A 17,744-nucleotide genomic window follows, 5' to 3' on the forward strand; every position below is an offset into this window, starting at 1 on the left:
TTTAGATTGCGAGAGGAGGATAACTTTACAAATGTTTACAAATTTTAGATGTTGCTTAAATATACCTTTTATTTCTCTCTATTGCACATAGCTCATTTCTGTTAGATGTTATGAGTAACCAATTTTACCCAACAATTATTATATTAAACGTCTTTTTCAAATTCTTTTTTTACTAAAATTCCACCAAAATATTTCTAACCCAGTGGATCTAATCTACCATCAAAACAAGTGACAAATTGTAAGCTTCCCTGAGAGCAGCCTATGCTTATGAGTGCGCTACAGGTTAACGTTTGTTTTATTTCTTTTCAACTTTCATTTTTTAAATTACTTTTAAATCTTGAGCTTTGACACAAAGTCACATGCATTAGTCTTTACAAATGACCCCTTCCCTGCGCCCTGGCCCCAAAAAGATGTTGTTCATAATTTGCACATTAAGGGCATGACTTGTAGTTGACAGTGTCGTGTTTTCCTCCTTCTATGTAAACAAAACTTTTTAATGTATGTCTTTTTATGTAGATATTGGCTAGTGCAGTTATATAGGTTGCTCAGTGCATTAGCTAGAAGTTATGCAGTTTGATTGAAAACATCCTTTGGTTCTAGTCCTGTATCAACAATAGAAAATTACAGTTTTAGAAACATTCCAGTTCAGGGAGCCTATTACATAGGCAGATTATGATACAGGTTTACACTCACAATACCTTTGCACTTCTCAGCTATACTGATTTTTAGAGCTAGCAATGAAGACTAGCTATTTTTCTTCAGAGGATGTGAGAATAAATTGGAAGCGAGGGTTCAACCTGGGTCACACTTGAACTATGTAAAAAGGATGGTTTCATACCAATCTGAGTAAAAGCTTACAAGCAGATTATAAACTATTTTCACTAGAAATATCTTTAAACTGCAAAGCTGATCCATCCCTGATAAGAAACGTTGCAGGCTAATTACCACAAATGAAAATTATAAATTACACTTTAAAGGAATACACTTTCTAGTAGTATTCTGCTACCCATGTCCTTATTTGCACCCATCGTATTTACCCATTACCTTTGTTTTTGTTGACCTGTGTTGCCTTCAAATGAGGGAATTACTCAATTTGTTGTTTTAATTTTCGTCTTTGCTATTAGATATTCCATGTCTTCCCAATCTGAGAACTCTCAAATCTCCATTTACTTCCAATCCTGACTTCATATGCAACCCCAGTTTGAAACACAGGATCGATAGACAGGGCTTTAAGTTCTGTAATTCCTAAATCTCTCCACCCCATCTCCTGTTTTTCCAGATAAGATGCTCCATAAAACCTGCCCCATTGATCATGTATGTTGTCATCACCCTAATATCTGCTGATGTGGCTTTGTGTCAAATGTGATGTACCCTCCTATGAAGTGCCTTGGTTTGTTTTGTTGCGAAAAGTGATACAAAATTTGTTACAATTAGTTGAGAAGAAGTGAACTGACTTTTCAGCTTCCTCAGTTGGTTACATTTAAGTTCCTTTCAGTACAAGTCCATACTTCTCTCCAATTAAATTTAATTAGTTTTACTGTAATAAATAAGCCAATCATAATGAGTATAAAGTTGAAAAAGGATATTGTCTAGTACAAGAGAAATTAATATCTGCGGTGTGGAGTCCTGTAGGGATACTTGAGGCATAATGTTTTAATTTGAGATTACAGTGGATTAATTAGTTTTGTGGATGTTGTCAGCAGTACCAAACGTTGCAGTTTTTAAAGTTTCAGGTTCTTTGATGGATCTTCGCAGTCAGTACTGTCAACTGCACATTTTTCTCACTGGGAGAAAGTGAGAGAACCCTTTCAGCCTGTATTCTGTATTCTTAATTCCAGGGCTCTGAACCACGAGCTTGAAAATGGGATTAATGTAGTCAGATCTTTTGACTGGGTAGACCAATGGGCCAAATGGCCTCCTTTTGTGCTGTAAACATCCCTGACAAGAAACGTTGCAGTCTATAAAATGTGATGTCAGGGCCGTTTAACTACTTTTATTTTTCAAATTGTAAAAGCAGCCTCTTGGATTTTAAAGGCAGAAGGGGGGTAGAAGGGTAGAATACTCCCTGCTACAATACTGGTGTATAGCCTTTAGTTTCACATGTATTTGTAACTTCAGTCCTTTCATTTTTAAACAGCGGGACTCCTGGAAGTTTCTAGTAGAAAGAACTTGTATTTTAATTGAAAATAAATTAGTTCTGTCGTTTTGATGGTCAGTGCTCTCTCTACAGTCAGTACTCATAAACTGATGCTGCCAATTGTCCACTATTAGTCCTACCATTCTACTACAGGGTAAGAGTTGAAATTCTATCTTTCTCCAATTTTAAGCGATTTAAAATAGATTTTGCCTCTGTTAAAGTAACAAGTAGATTGGTTTCATAGTAAAATATTAAATGTTTTGTATAATTTAATTTGAAGGTCATGATTAAATAATGTGATAGGTTCATGATTTTATTGGTCTGTTGTTTTGTGGTTGATTTCTGGATCAAACTTGATTATTGTATAAGATTGACAGGTTGGTCCGTGTCACCATTATTATAATATTTTAAGTGTAAAGTTTGGTTATTTGATCCTGATTCAAAGTTAAAAATCACAGAACACCAGGTTATAGTCCAACAGGTTTATTTCAAAGCACTAGCTTTTGGAGCGCCGCTCCTTCATCAGGTGGTTGTGGAGGTTAAGATCATGCTCACAGAATTTATAGCAAAAGGAGTCCCGTATCATGGAGATGTGATACAGTAAACCATCTTAGATTAAAACTTTCAGCTTTTATAATGAGATATGATGGTTTCTGTTCTTTTGCTATGCAAATCCCAGAACGTTTTTGAAATTATATTCTCAAGAAAGCTCAGCTTTTTAAACAATAGGTGTGAAGTCTGTCTGTGTCCCAATGCTATGTCAGACTGACAAACCCTCTGTGTAGTTTTACAGTTTTACATGGATTCATGCTGATTTTGAGCAAAATAAAATATAATTCTGCAAAAACAAATTCACCCCATAAACTCATGTGTGCGCATATGGGAGTGACAAATTGAGTGTGTATGAGTGCATGGGTGTGGGCATATATGTGTGTGTCTGAGGATGATGGGATATGTGTGAGAGGGTGCGTGTGTTGGTGTGGGTACGGGGGTTGTATGTGTGTGCATATGAGGGAGGGTCTGCTTGGGTGTGTGAGGGGAATGTATTGTGCAATGGGGTCACCTGTAGTGTGACATGAACCCAAGGTCCTGGTTGAGGCCATTTCCATGGGTATCAAACTTTGCTATCAGCTTCTGCTCAGCCACTTTGTGTAGTTGTTTGTACTAAAGTCCGCCTTGGAAGATGGTCACCCAAAGTTCCGAGGCCAAATGTCCTGGACCACTGAAGTGTTCCCCAACTGAAAGGGAACGCTCCTGTCTGTTGATTGTTGTGCGGTGTCCATTCATCCATTTGTAGCATTTGCTCAGTCTTGCCAATGTACCATGCCTCAGGGTATCCTTGTCTGCAGCATAAGAGATAGACCATGTTGGCCGATTCACATGAGAACTTGCTGCGTAGATGGTGGAAAGTATCCTCACATGGAACGGTGTTACCAATATCGATACTCTGAAATGTCTTGCAGTGGCTGCTGTGGTGGGGTTGTATGGTGTTGTTGGCTTGAAGGCTGGGCAGTTTGCTGCGAATCATGATCTGTTTAAAGTTTGGTGGTTGTTTAAAGGCGAGAAGCAGAGGCATCGGGAAGGTCTTGGAAAGGTGCTCATTCTCATTGATAATGTGTTGCAGGCTGCGAAGAACATGGCGTAGTCGTCTGGCTCCTGGGAAGTACTGAACAACAAAGGGTACCCTGTGGGTTGCAGCCAGTGCCCACCTCCTGAGGAGGTCATTACAGTTTCTCGCTGTGGCACGTCAAAACTAGTGGTTGATGAGTTGAGCAATGGACCCTGTTCTTATGAGGGTATCCTTGAGCACTTTAAGGTGTCCGTCATGTTCCTCCTCATCCAAACAGATCCTGTATATGCAGAAGAGTTGTTCATAGAGGATGGCTGTTTTAATATGTTTCCAGTGGAAGCTAGAGAAGTATAACATCATGAGGTTATCCTGGATTTTGTGGTGCATTGAGGTGCTGTGGTGCCCATCCTTGATGGAGATGCATGTGTCCGACAATGAGACAGATGCAAAAGAGTAGTCCATGGTAAGTCTGTTGGTGGGATGAGACTTGTTGATATCACTGTGTAATTGTTTTAGTGACTCCTCACCATGAGTCCAGAGGAAGAAAATATCGTCAATATATCTGGTGTAAAGTGTTGGTTGGAGGTCCTGTGCAGAAAAGAAGTCTTGTTCAAACTTCTGCATAAAGATGTTGGCATATTGGGGTGGAAATTTGGTCACCATGGCTATTCTGTGTGTCTGGATGAAGAGCTGCTTGTCAAAGGTGAAAATGTTGTGGTTGAGGATGAAGCCAATGAATTGTAGCATGGTGCTCGGAGATTGGCACTTGTAGGTGTTGAGTACTGAGGCTGTTGCCGCGATGCTGTCATCATGGGGGATGCTGGTGCAGAGTGCTGACATGTCCATTGTGATGAGGAATGTTCCTGTTTCGACTGGTCCATGGATACTGAGTTTCTGTAAGAAATCTGCAGTGTCGCGACAGAAGCTGGGGGTCCTCTATACAATGGGTTTAAAGATGCCATTGACATAGTCAGAGAGGTTCTCACACAGGGTCCCATTGCCTGATATGATGTGACATCCTGATATGTTGGCTTTGTGTATCTTCGGAAAGCATTAGAAGTTGCCCACACGAGAAGTATGTGGGATGAGGGCGCTTAGGGAACTCTGAAAGACTGGATCAAAAGTCCTGATCAATGTTTTTAGTTCACAGGTGTGCTGTTTGGTCAGATTGGCTGGTAGTTGCCTGTAGTGTTCCTGGTTGTTCAGTTGTTGATACACTTCCCTACAGTATTCTGTTCCATTCTGAATGACGATGGCTCCTCCTTTGACTGCTGGCTTGATGATGATGTTGCGATTGGTTTTGAGAGCATGGATGGCATTACGTTGTAATCAGGTGATGTTTTGCTCTACCTTGTGGGTGCGGCTGATGAATCTGGCATTCACATACTTCCTGACGGTTTGAGCATACAAGTCAAGCCCATTTTATGCACTGTCTTAGTTTTGATTATGCACTGTCCACCTCAGTACACATGCACTTATGATGTGAAAAACTGTTGCTTTTACATTTTGTTGATATCTAAGTACAATGTTTGGCACCTTCTTTATATTCTTAACTCTGAATTCAGAGATCTTAACTTTCACATTCCCATTATCTGTACAACTGTTCGTGCCCTAGCTTTCTCATTGCTCCCCCAATATTAACATTCAATCAAAGTTGAGCTCTTGCATCCTGATTTGGTCTTTCTTAAATTAATTGTATTTGTGCTAGAAGTTCTTTCTCCATTCAATAATACAGAAGCCTCTAAAATTCCTATAGGACCTAAAGATGGCTGACTGGCAGCTTAGCTAAACTAAGGGCAAAATCCTAGGAAGAGGCAAGCCCAGTAGGAGAGGCATGGTATCATGTAATAATTTGGGAGGTGGGGGGTGGCAAGGAGTTAGAAACTAGAAACAAATGCAAGGTGGACAATTTCAGGAGTACAAAACTGTAAGGAAGCATCAGGATTGAACCCATTTTTAATTGGAGAAGAACATACCTACAGTAAAACGTAAAAGGAATTGAAAAAGAAAATAAGAAAATGCCATAATACACAGGTTTCTGAACAATCACTCCTGAGGCCTCAGGATCCAGCACTGAAGGCAATTCCTGTATGTTTATGGTTCTCTTACTGGTTGATTTGCCTTGTTTGAATTGTATGAAAAGAACTGATCCTAGCGTTGCTGCTTCAGTGATAAATGAACTTTGATTCTGAATATCAAACTTCTTAGTATCCATAATTTAAAATTCATGTTCGTGAAATTGATGGGGAATAAATGTAAATGTTGAGCTTCTATTTTACACAATTCTGTAGCATGCAAAGATCAGACATGCCTGTCAGTCGGGAAGAAGGAAGAAAGTGGATGAGGCACAAGTTGCAAAGTACAGCATATCAACCATCGGATCTACTAATCATGAAACAATTTCTTCCTTCTTTAAGGTATCCTTTTTAAAGTAAATAGACCCAGAAGGCTAACTTTCAAGTACTGCATCAAAATAGGGTTGGTAGCCTTTCCAATCCATTAACAGTGTCACTGTGGCCAGATGCATTTTGAAAGGAGTTGACTATGCAGTGCTCACAGTGGTTGTAGTGATTATCCCCTTTTTAATGTTGAAATCTGGGATTCTGTGATTTAAATTGAACTTCAAAGAACACAGATCTACTGTCTGTAAGTGGGCCTGTTAAAGGCAAGTTGTTTAGTTATTTTTGTGGGCTTTGGAGTATTCCTCAGTTTTCTCAAGACATTAATCAAGATCATTTCTCCTGTGGGACCCTCAGTCTTTGTGATCACAGCATCTTGCCTACCTCCACCTGGTTGTTGCCTATTTTTTGAGGACTTAATCTAATACACACGGCCACCAGTCTGACTTTTTCCATATTTATGACTATCATATTTTTCTGAAGCAGGTCCTTAAACCGATGAAAACAACTTTCATGGCTCATCTAATTGTGCTCTCAAAGCTGTTTACCTATCTGCCTCTATACTCTTAGACTCCAATTGTCAAATGAAGAATTTATTTGACTCAGCATTAAAAAGTTTTGATTACTGTGCCTACCTGGTCTCTGATAAACAGAACTCCACAAACCACTCTGAGAGAAACCATTTCTCCTTCTCCCAGTCTCCAAGTATAAGAGACCACTTTTTGAGTTTTTTGGAATATAAGTTGGAAAGTAGAAGTAGGACATTGATATACAGCTAAAAATATTCCAAGAGAGTACTTTTTTTTTCTGTAACTGAAAATCAAGTGTGATTACGTAGTATACACTTTTGCTATGTAAGTCCATGGGTGGAATGTTATAGATGTCAGAACCACATAAGCTGTGGTGAGACTTGTGGCAGAATTGTGCAAAAGGTGTGGCACGGCCTTTTTCAATGTTGGAAGCATCTTATGCATGATCCATGGACATTAGCATGTTAGCATCTGACATTTGTCAACCCCTCAAAATCCTCACTGCACCTGTCTGATCCATGTGCAGGGCACTTAGGAAGCACAGACCTGCATTGCAAGATGCACCAGCAATCAGCATTGCTGCTGTGAGGACATAGTGCACAGGAACAGGTGCCTAAATTTGACCAGGATGAATCCTAGAGCTGCTCACTTAGTTCCTACTTGCATACTTGCAACATCCTTGCATTGCCTTGCCTGTTAACATGTAGGTGCTTCAGCCTGAGTTTAAGGGTTATCAGGACTGTCAATTGATGTGCTGTTTTGCACAGACACGCATTACAGATTGTTTGTTTATCTCTATCTGGCAGTGGCGATGTCTTGCTGCACACTAGGACCTCAATATGACACTACAGGATATGCCAGCTGCATGCACAACCAACACTGCATTTTGATTCAACCAAATGGATGTGCTGGAATGTATGTGGGGATGGTAGTCATCAGTCAGGTCAGATACATGGAAACATCCCCAGCTGCAAGTTGCCCTCCACGCTGCTAACCATCCTGATGTGGAAATATATCGCTGTTCCTTCGCTATCACTGGGTCAAAATCCTGGAATTTGCTCTCTAATGGCATTGTGGGTCAACCCACAGCAGGTGGACTGCAATGGTTAAGAAGGCAGTTCATCACCACTTTCTCATGGGCAACTAGGGACAGGCAATAAATATTGGCCAGCCAGAGACACCCACATCCCACAAATATAAATGAAAAAATCATGAAATTGAGGAAGAACAAGGATCTTGAATGAACAGATAGCAAAGATTGGTTGAATGCTCAAGAAACTGAGGATATCAATTTAAAGTGATTGTAAAAAATCTAAAGTCGACATAAGGGAAGATATTTTGGCAAAAAGTAGGTAACTCTGGAATATGATGTGTAAGCAGATGGTGGAGGCAGGTTCAAAAGGGCAAGCATAGAAATATTTTGCAAGGAAAAGTGGGGTAGTTGGACGAGCTAATTTGCTCTTGTAGAAGGGGGACATGGGCTTAACAGGCTGAATGGCTTGTTCTGTCCTATTATTGTTCTGTTTATACGACCATTGGACTTGGATGAGTTTTTGATGATGCTATGGGATATCTTTTTACTACCACCTTCAATTTCTGTGAATTCCAAGTGCGTCCTTCATTCCATTTAAAATGGTACAGTTTAATTTCTATTGCCTCCTTACTTTTTTCTGCCAAGGGGTGGCAGGGTGGCTCAGTGGTTAGCACTGCTGCCTCACAGCATCAGGGTCCTGGATTCAATTCCAGCTTTGGGCGACTGTCTGTGTGGAGTTTGCACATTCTCCCAGTGTCTGTGTGGGTTTCCTCCGGGTGCTCCGGTTTTCTCCCATAGTCCAAAGATGTGCAGGTCAGGTGAATTGGCCATGCTAAAATGCCCATACTGTTAGGTGCATTAGTCAGAGGGAAATGGGTCTGGGTGGGTTACTTTTCGGAGGGCCGGTGTGGAATGGTTGGGCTGAAGGGCCTGTTTCCACACTGTAGGGAATCTAATCTAATCTAAAAATGCAAAGCTTGGTTAGAGATTTTTAAAAAACTGCAGATGTTGGAATCCAAAATAGACAAGCAGGAGGGTCAAAGAACACAGCAAACCGGGGAGCATCAGGAGGTGCAGAACTCGACATTTTGTGTGTAATGCTTCTTCAATCCTGAAGAAGGGTTATACCCGAAACATCGACTTCTGCATCTCCTAATACTGCCTGGCTTGCTCTGTTATTCCAGCCTCCTGCCTGTCTATAATGCAAAGCTTACCATGTTGAATAGATTTTGAAGATTGTATTTTCTGGTTTCAGTGAATGATTTACTGTGGAAATGTCACGAGGTTAAATTATAATTGCTGCATTTATCTCTGAGCCATGATTCCTGAATTCATGTCCCATCTGCTCCAAAAGTGTGTAATAATCTCTGAACAGTTTGCTTAGGAGAATATCTACAAATCTGTATCATTATATTGCTATTGATTAACTAGATGATAACATTGCATGTGGCGAATTGTTCCTTTGTGCTATTGGGAGATTGCTGCCATTGTTCTCTTCTTGGAAAACATAGTTGATTGTTTTTTGCTTCAAAAATCTGTGGGTGGGATGGTGTCAGGTATGTATAATGATATGTATTTGTATGCTTGTATGTAGGGTAACAACACTAGAGGGACCCTTGTGAAGGCAATATTGTAGAAATCATGAATTACCTGTAGTCACTGCATTACCACACCATCTGAATGTTCATAAAACATTACAGGTAGACTTTGAAATGCTTGATAGGAAATATTTTGAAAATAATGCCCTCAGGTAGTATGTTAGCCTTCTAATGTCTCTGATGTGCTGTAGTTTTAAAAGGAGGGCTGGCAGATTTTGAGAGGCTTTTTCACCTCCAATGAACTGGCAGTTAATCTCTGTGATGTTCAACGTTTGACAGACAGCTATTATTGCCACGTTCTGGGATCCACAGTAGTACCATGAATTGGCATATGCACACTCTCGACCTCTCTCCAAAAGCATCACATCACGCTGGCTTAGGGCTGCACCACTCCCCACCCAGTTCCACTTCATCCACCGACTCATTCAGCAGTTTTACCAGAATCTTTTCCTTATCCTTTCAGACATCAAGGCACTAAAGATGCAAAAACTTAGAGATATCCACGGCCCTCTGCACCTTCCTTGCGTCATCTTCTCACTGATTCCATCCCTCCCTCTGATCACATCTCCTGGTGTGTATTCGCAATCCATCCTGACCTTCTGCTCTCTGATACTCAACATTATGTCCTCAACAGAGGTCTCCGTTATATCCCTCTGTGTCCCCACTTTATTGAATTTCTGACACAACATGACATTGAACTCTTCTTCAATCGCCTTTGCTTCCGTGCCCATTTCTTTGGACAAGAGTCCTTGCCTCATCCTGCAGACCCCTTCGCTCATCTCCAACACTCTCCCTCCACCTGGATCCCTCCCTCTGGCCTTTTTCCTGCACCCGACCTGTTAATTGAGCACTGTGGAGATGACATTGGTCACTTCAATTTCTCTGCTCCCACCTTTGCCATTTTAACCTATCCTCCAGAGAACTGATTGTACTCCATGCTCTCAGATCCAACCCTGACTTTGTAATTAAACCTGTTGGTAAGGGTTGTTGTCTGGTGGACTGACCATTACATTGCAGAGGCTGAGCGCTAGCTCTCATTTACCTTCTCCTATCTTCCTCTGGACCATGACCCCACGATGGAACATCAGGTCACCGTATCAAATATGGTCGCCAACCTCATTTCATCTGTTGATCTCCTCCCCACCTCAAACTACCTCCAAGCTGATAGTTTCCCCAAATCTGCACAGCTCGCTTCTACCTCCTTCCCAAAATCCAGAAACAGGACTGCCTGGGTAGACTCACTGACTCTGCCTAGTTCTGCCCCACTGAACTCGTCTTCCTCCTCTATCTTTTCTCCCTTGGTCCAATTCCTACCCATTAACCGCCACAATTCCTCTGAGACTTTCACCAATTTCAGAAATTCGAGCTTGTGGGCACCAGCTGCCTCCGGTTTACCATAGACATGTGGTTCCTTTACATGATCAGCAAGATGGTCTCAGGGCTGTCGACCTCTTCCTGAAACAAATGCCTGAACTGTCCCCATTCACCATGAGCCTCCTCCGCCTAGTTGAGCTCGTCCCTACCCTGAACAGCTTCGCTTTACCTCTTCTCATTTTCTTCAGGTCAGAAGAGTGGCCATAGATACCCATATAGACCCCAGTTATGCTTGTCTCTTTGTGGGATACATTCCTCATTCCAGTCCTATTTCACCCCTACCAATAACTCTTTTCCTGGTATATCGATGATATCATAAGTGCTGCTTCCTCTCTCATCCAGAGTTCAAAGAATTTATTGATTTTGCTTCTAATTTCCACTCTGCCCTCACTTTCACCTGGTCCATCTCTGACTCCTCCCTTCCTTTCCTTGACATCTCTGATTCCATTTCTGGGGATAGGCTGGCCACCAATATCTACTGTAAACCCACTGCCACAACGACCTTAACTATACGTCCTCACACCCTGCTTCCTTTTTAGACTCTATTCTAATCTTATAGCTCTTCTGTCCACACTGCACCTATTCCGATGATGCCAACTTCGACAAGGGAGCCTCTTGAGATATCTACCTCCTTCCTCAACTAAGGATTCTGCAGCACCGTGGTCTACAGGGCCCTGAGCCTGATCCAACACATCTTCCACACTTTGTCCCTCACACCCCGTCCTCCTACTACGATAGGATCCCCCTTGTCCTTACCTACCATCCAACCAACATCCACATCCAGAGATCATAGCCGCTATTTCTGCCGCCTCCAGTGATATGCTATCACCAGCCATCTATACCCCTCCCCTCGCCTCCCTCGCCTGCCTTCCGCAGGGACTGTTCCCTCTTGGACACCCCGTGATCCACTCTTTCTTCACTCGCAACATTCTGCCCCCCACTGCCCCACAGCACCTTCCTCTGCATTTGCTGAAGGTGTAACACCTGTCCGTTTGCTTTCTGCCTCCTCAGTATCCAAGCGCCCAAACATACCTTCCAGGTGAAACAGGGCTTTATCTGCATTTCCAGTTTATTGCATTCGCTGCTCACAATGTGGTTTCTTCTGCATTGGGGAAATGAAGGGTACACTGAGAGACTGCTTCACAAAACAACTACACTCTGTCTGCAAAAAGACCCTGAGGTTCCAGTTGCCTTCCACTATAACACACCATCCTTTTCCCTGGCAGCATCTCTGCCTCAAGCTTGCTGCAGTGCTCCAGTGAAGCTCAGTGCAAGCTGGAAGAACAACACCTCATTTTCCACCAAGGGATCCTGCAGCTTTCTGGACTCAATATATAATTCAACAACTTAAGGACTTAAGGTCTCCCACAAACTTACCTCAACCCCTACCTCACAGCCGACCATTGTACACAACCTATTGCTAGCCATTTACAGTCTCCATTAATAGCTATTCACTCTCCTAGCAGGATTGTTATCCACTCCTTTGTCTGTCCAACTATTCTTCTCTCTCTCTTTGCTCTCTATTTCCATCCATTTTTTACTCCTTATTCCCTTCCCCCACCCTAACTTCTCTATATAAACCATTTTCTTAGCTTCCATCAGTTCTGAGGAAGAGTCCTCAACCCAAAATGTTAACTCTGATTTCTCTCCACAGATGCTGCCAGAATTGCTGAGCTTTTCCAGCAATTTCTGTTTTTGTTTCTGATTTACAGCAACTGCAGTTTTTTTGATTTTTAACTGGCAGTTAAAGTTATTGAAGAGCATAAGAGGTACAGTTAGTACGTTTGCAGATGACACCAAAATTGGAGGTGTAGTGGACAGCGAAGACGGTTACCTCAGGTTACAACAGGATCTTGATCAGATGGACCAATGGGCTGAGAAGTGGCAAATGGAGTTTAATTCCGATAAATGCGAGGTGCTGCATTTTGGGAAAGCATATCTTAGCAGGACTTATACACTTAATGGTAAGGTCCTAGAGAGTGTTGCTGAACAAAGAGACCTTGGAGTGTAGGTTCATAGCTCCTTGAAAGTGGAATCGCAGGTAGATAGGATAGTGAAGAAGGCGTTTGGTATGCTTTCGTTAATTGGTCAGAGTATTGAGTACAGGAGTTGGAAGGTCATGTTGCAGCTGTGCAGGACATTGGTTAGGCCACTGTTGGAATATTGCGTGTAATTCTGGTCTCCTTCCTATCGGAAAGATGTTGTGAAACTTGAAAGGGTTCAGAAAAGATTTACAAGGATGTTGCCAGGGTTGGAGGATTTTAGCTATAGGGAGCGGCTGAACAGGCTGGGGCTGTTTTCCCTGGAGCGTCGGAGGCTGAGGAGTGACCTTATAGAGGTTTACAAAACTATGAGGGGCATGGATAGGGTAAATAGACAAAGTTTTTTCCCTGGGGTCGGGGAGTCCAGAACTAGAGGGCATATGTTTAGGGTGAGAAGGGAGAGATATAAAAGAGACCTAAGGGGCAACTCTTTCACGGAGAGGGTGGTACGTGTAATGAATGAGCTGCCAGAGGAAGTGGTGGAGGCTGGTACAATTGCAACATTTAAGAGGCATTTGGATGGGTTAGTGAATAGGAAGGGTTTGGAGGGATATGGGCCGGGTGCTGGCAGGTGGGACCGTATTGGGTTGGGATATCTGGTCGGCATGGACGGGTTGGACCGAAGGGTCTGTTTCTATGTTGTACATCTCTATGACTCTCAGAGCGTTATCAGGTTGGAGGGGCAAAGGATGAGTCTGGACCTGATGGAAACATAAAAGGTTTTTTGCTGGCCTACAGTCTTGGAGGGAAAAATGACAGGGCAGGTCAGACTGAGGTATTCATGTGGTGGCACAAAGTTGCCATTAAGTAACAGATGAGTGAGTGTTTGAGCACTTATTTGGATTTTGAGGCTTCTGGTGTCCTGTCCGCTGTATTGCGTAAAGCAATGGCAATCTGAATCAAAGCAATGTTTAATCTTTAAAATCACTCCCATTGAGCCAGGTTACACACACAAGCTGTAGCTGGTACCACTAAAAGACTGTCAATGCGGTATCTGCCCTATCTGGCACCATGTCAGTCACTGGTGTGTGCTAGGATGGGACTTAGAAACAATCCATGCATCAGCTTATGACCGCGGATTGAAAATGCAACCCAACAAATTTAAATATCATGAATTCAAACCACGTTCCAGCGATTTGAATACATCATGCAATCTAACCTTTCTGTGTAACCCTGAGACATTTTTGTCCTTTTAGAAATGGCATTTTTAAAAATAAAAAATTAAACTAAGGTCCTATTTATTTGCTCAAGCTGAATGTAGAGGATTCTGTGACACAATTCAAATAAGATCAATAGAAATTTTCTGTCTATCTTCACTAAAACAGATTATCTGAATATTTATCCCATTGTCAGTCATACAGCACAGAAATAGATCCTTTGGTTCAACCAGTCTATGCTGAACATAATTTCAAACCAAACTAGTCATCCCTGCCTGCTCCTGTTTGTGGGATATTGCTTTGCATGAACTGGCTGTCATGGGCTCTTTTACAACAGTGGCTACAGTTTTAAAACAAAATAATTTATGGACTGTGAATCATTTTTTGACATCCAGAGGATAGGAAAGACACTGTTTTATTGCAAGATCATTCTTTATTTATGGTTGGTGGAAAAAAGTCATTTTCATGAATATTGATTAAAATCTCTGTGTACAAGTTGAGGCAACAACCTTTGTAATGTTTCAGAGAACGCAATGTTCAGATAAGACAAAATGTATGTTTTCCTAAATCAAATTGGAGGTCTCCTCCTTTGTACAAAAAAAAAGTTCTGGAAAAAATGGGCATTGATAGCTAGGGTAACAAATATTTAATATCCCTTGTTGAACTTAACCTGCTAATAGAGTCACACAGCATGGAAACAGATACTTTCGGTCTCACTCATCCATGCTGACCAAGTTTCCCAAACTAAATTAGTCCCATTTACCTGCACTTGGCCCATATTCTTCTAAACTTTTCCTAATTCAGGTACTATCCAACTGTCTCTTAAACGTTGTAACTGTTCTTGCACCTACCACTTCCTCTGGCAGCTCATTCCAGATATGAACCAGCCTCTGTGTGAAACCATTGTCCTTCTGTCCCTTTTAACCTCTTGCCTCTCATCTTAAATTATACCCTCTAGTTTTGAACATCCAGCTACAAGGAAAAGATTTTTTGCTATTTACCTTATCAGTGCTCAGCATGATTTTATAAACCTCTATAAGGTTTATAAAATCAATCTTCTACTCTCCAGTGGAGCTTATCCAGCCTCTCCGAAAACTCAAGTCCTTCAATCCCAGTAACATTGTTGTTTTCTGCACTCTCTAGTTTAATAATATCCTTCCTATACCAGGGCATCCAGAACTGTACACAGTAGTCCAAAATGGCCTCACCAATGTCTTATACAACTCTAACATGACATTCCAACTCCGAAAATCAATGGTATGAGTGATGAAGACAAGCATTCCAAATACCTTTTTTATCACCCTGTTTTTTTGTGTTGCAACTTTCAAAGAACTATGTACCTGAACTCCTAGGTCCTTCAGTTCTACAATACTCCACAGGGCCCTGTATGTACTATGTAAGTCCTGTCCTTGCCCGTGTTACCAAAATGCAACATCTAGCATTTATCTAAATTAAACTTAATCTGCCATTCTTCAGCCCTTTGGCCTGATTGATCAAGATCTCTTTATAACCTTTGACAACCTTAGTCACTGTCTACTGTCCCACCAATTTTGGAGTTATCTGCAAACTTACTAACCATGATTCCTATATTCTCATTCAGATTGTTTATATAATTAACAAACAAGAGTTATCGTGAATGACTTCAGCTTGTTGAGCAGATATTATAGTTGAATCGTAAATATGGAGTTCTAAGAATTTGACCCTGCGTTCAGGAGTTGTGTTTAGGATGATGGCGTTTTGCATGTAGAAGTGTGTCAAGTTAATATTTTTTAAAAAAGGTTGCAAACTTATGCTTGTTATCTTGTGCCAGTTAACATGCAAAGGTTTCTTTATAAATGAATGCTTTTCTTATGTAATGTGGCTTTAATTTTAGGTGAGGATTGCATTTTGGTCCCCTTATCTAATTAAGGATATAGTGACGTTGCAATAGTCCAAAGTTCACTGGGTTGATTCTTGATATAGAGAGGTTTTCTAATGAGTAGAAGTTGAGTATGTTGACTTTGGACAAAATGGAGTTCAAAAGAATGAGAGAAGACAATATTGAAACATATAAGATTCTCAAGAGGCTTGAGAGGGTAGATGAAGAGAGATTATTGTCCCTTTTTAGGAGAGTGTAGAATGATACAGCATATTCTCAGAGTAACTGGTTGCCCATTTAAGATACAGATGAGGAATTTCTCCTGAGAGTGATGAATCTGTAGAATTCTTTATCACAGAGGGCTGGTGAGGCTGGGTTGTTAAATATAAAAGAAGGTTGAGTTAGCCAAATTTTTAATCCGGAAGGAAGGAAGGGTGCTGGGTAAAAGGCAGTATGTAGAGCTGTGGAATATGAGATCAGCTATGATCTCATTTAATAGCTGAGAAGACTTGAGGGACCAAATGGCGGCCTTCTGATTAGAAATCTTATAGTCTAATTATTGATGATGTTGATGAGTTCTTCCCATTCTATTTCTGTGTGAGTCAGCAAAAGTGCAGAAGATATTATTGCAATGTGGCTGCATCACTGAATAAATGAGTTAACAAGAATGACAAAGGAACCCTTGAAATCTGAAAAGTGATTTTTGTAAATCAAAAAGTAGCCCTTAAGTAAAACTTGAGGAAACCTTTGGGAATAAAAATGTGCTCTGGTCAGTTGGGACATGGACTGGGGTAGTTTGGCATGGATGGGGCATGAAGAGTGTTGAGAGGGTGAGAAGTTGAGGGCTGTTTTATTGTCTCTTTCTCAAAGTGCTGGTGTACTGAGACCAGCCTTTCGCCCATTCCACATCTACATCTAGTCGGCTGCAAACATTTTCTGGGGTCTCTCCCCACTGTTCCCATTAAACTTGCCCTCCACAACTATCACTGTCATCACCAGAACGAAAATCCAGAATGCCTTCTCCTGGGTCAAGTTTCTAGAGCTGGCAATTGTCTTGAATGCGCAAAAGCTTATGGTTTAAATTTATCGGTGTTTTATCCAGAATGTCAAAAACCCCATAAACTAATTTAATCTTTGTGGTTTAAAAACAGATTACGAATAAGAGAGGCTGACAATGAAATCTAACGACTGTAACTCAGAAAGTATTGGTAACATCAGCAAGCTACAGGTAATGGCAGAATCTTTTATCTTCCATCTATCAGTGACTTGCCTTTATGGAAGTATTCAACACAAATGTGAATGTTTTAAACTATTACGTTTGGAGACTGGTGAGAGCAAATTCAGCCATGTTTATGAAGATAAAATACCTTCTATGCTATATCTGCCTGGTTTCCTGCAGTGCTTCACTTGGGAATGATTGATGCTTGACAGTAAGTGCTAAAAGTGATAAGTGTACTATTCTTAAGCATAGACATCCCTTTTGCTAATGAAGAAGATAATCTAGCCATGTGAACAGAGGCATTAAAAATTGAAACAGAATTGCAATTATTTTCAAGAGAAATGAATTCGAGCATGGTAATTTTAAAGCAAATTGAGCAAGACAGTACTCTTAATGCAGGTATTGCATGTATAGAATGAGTTAGAGATGGTTTATATAGTACAGATCTATAACTTCAACTTTGAACTCTTCTTGTAAGGTTGTTCACTGGGAGCATAAGCATGTTGAATACTAATTTTAGATGCCAGTGGATGGTGATTTGAGTCGATCATTATTGTAATTTAACATACACAGCAGGTTCTGACCTGTTAAGGTTAGCCATAAAAGTGGAATGTGTACAGGTTTCAGTTGCCAAAATGAGTGATGCTGCATTTCACTGAAAACGGTAGCCTTGCATGTAAAGACGTGTTTGATGTAATACAATAATTGAGTTAGACAGCTGCAGTGACAGTACAGTTGCATATTAAACAGAAGGCTCTCTGTCTTCATCACCTGCACTATTACTGAAGTGTCTTGCAGTTTATTTCAGATATCTTTCTTCACTAAAC

General features: G+C 41.1%; 1 protein-coding gene across 11 annotated transcripts in view; it reads left to right on the forward strand.

Annotated features, from left to right (window-relative positions):
• The window catches only part of dnmt3bb.1 (DNA (cytosine-5-)-methyltransferase 3 beta, duplicate b.1), a 334,528-nt gene that overhangs the window by 64,320 nt on the left and 252,464 nt on the right, over nucleotides 1-17,744 (forward strand). For 9 of the 11 annotated variants that reach the window (XM_043710533.1, XM_043710530.1, XM_043710537.1 and 6 more), the window contains one exon: nucleotides 16,850-16,926. The exons of the other annotated variants lie outside the window; for them this stretch is intronic. In XM_043710533.1, coding sequence (XP_043566468.1) covers nucleotides 16,873-16,926 — 54 coding nt within the window. In that variant the 5' untranslated portion in view covers nucleotides 16,850-16,872. The remainder of the gene's footprint in view (nucleotides 1-16,849; nucleotides 16,927-17,744) is intronic. 11 annotated transcript variants of the gene reach the window in all.

The sequence above is a fragment of the Chiloscyllium plagiosum genome, chromosome 20, assembly GCF_004010195.1.
Source record: "Chiloscyllium plagiosum isolate BGI_BamShark_2017 chromosome 20, ASM401019v2, whole genome shotgun sequence".
NCBI classification, from domain to species: Eukaryota; Metazoa; Chordata; class Chondrichthyes; order Orectolobiformes; family Hemiscylliidae; genus Chiloscyllium; species Chiloscyllium plagiosum.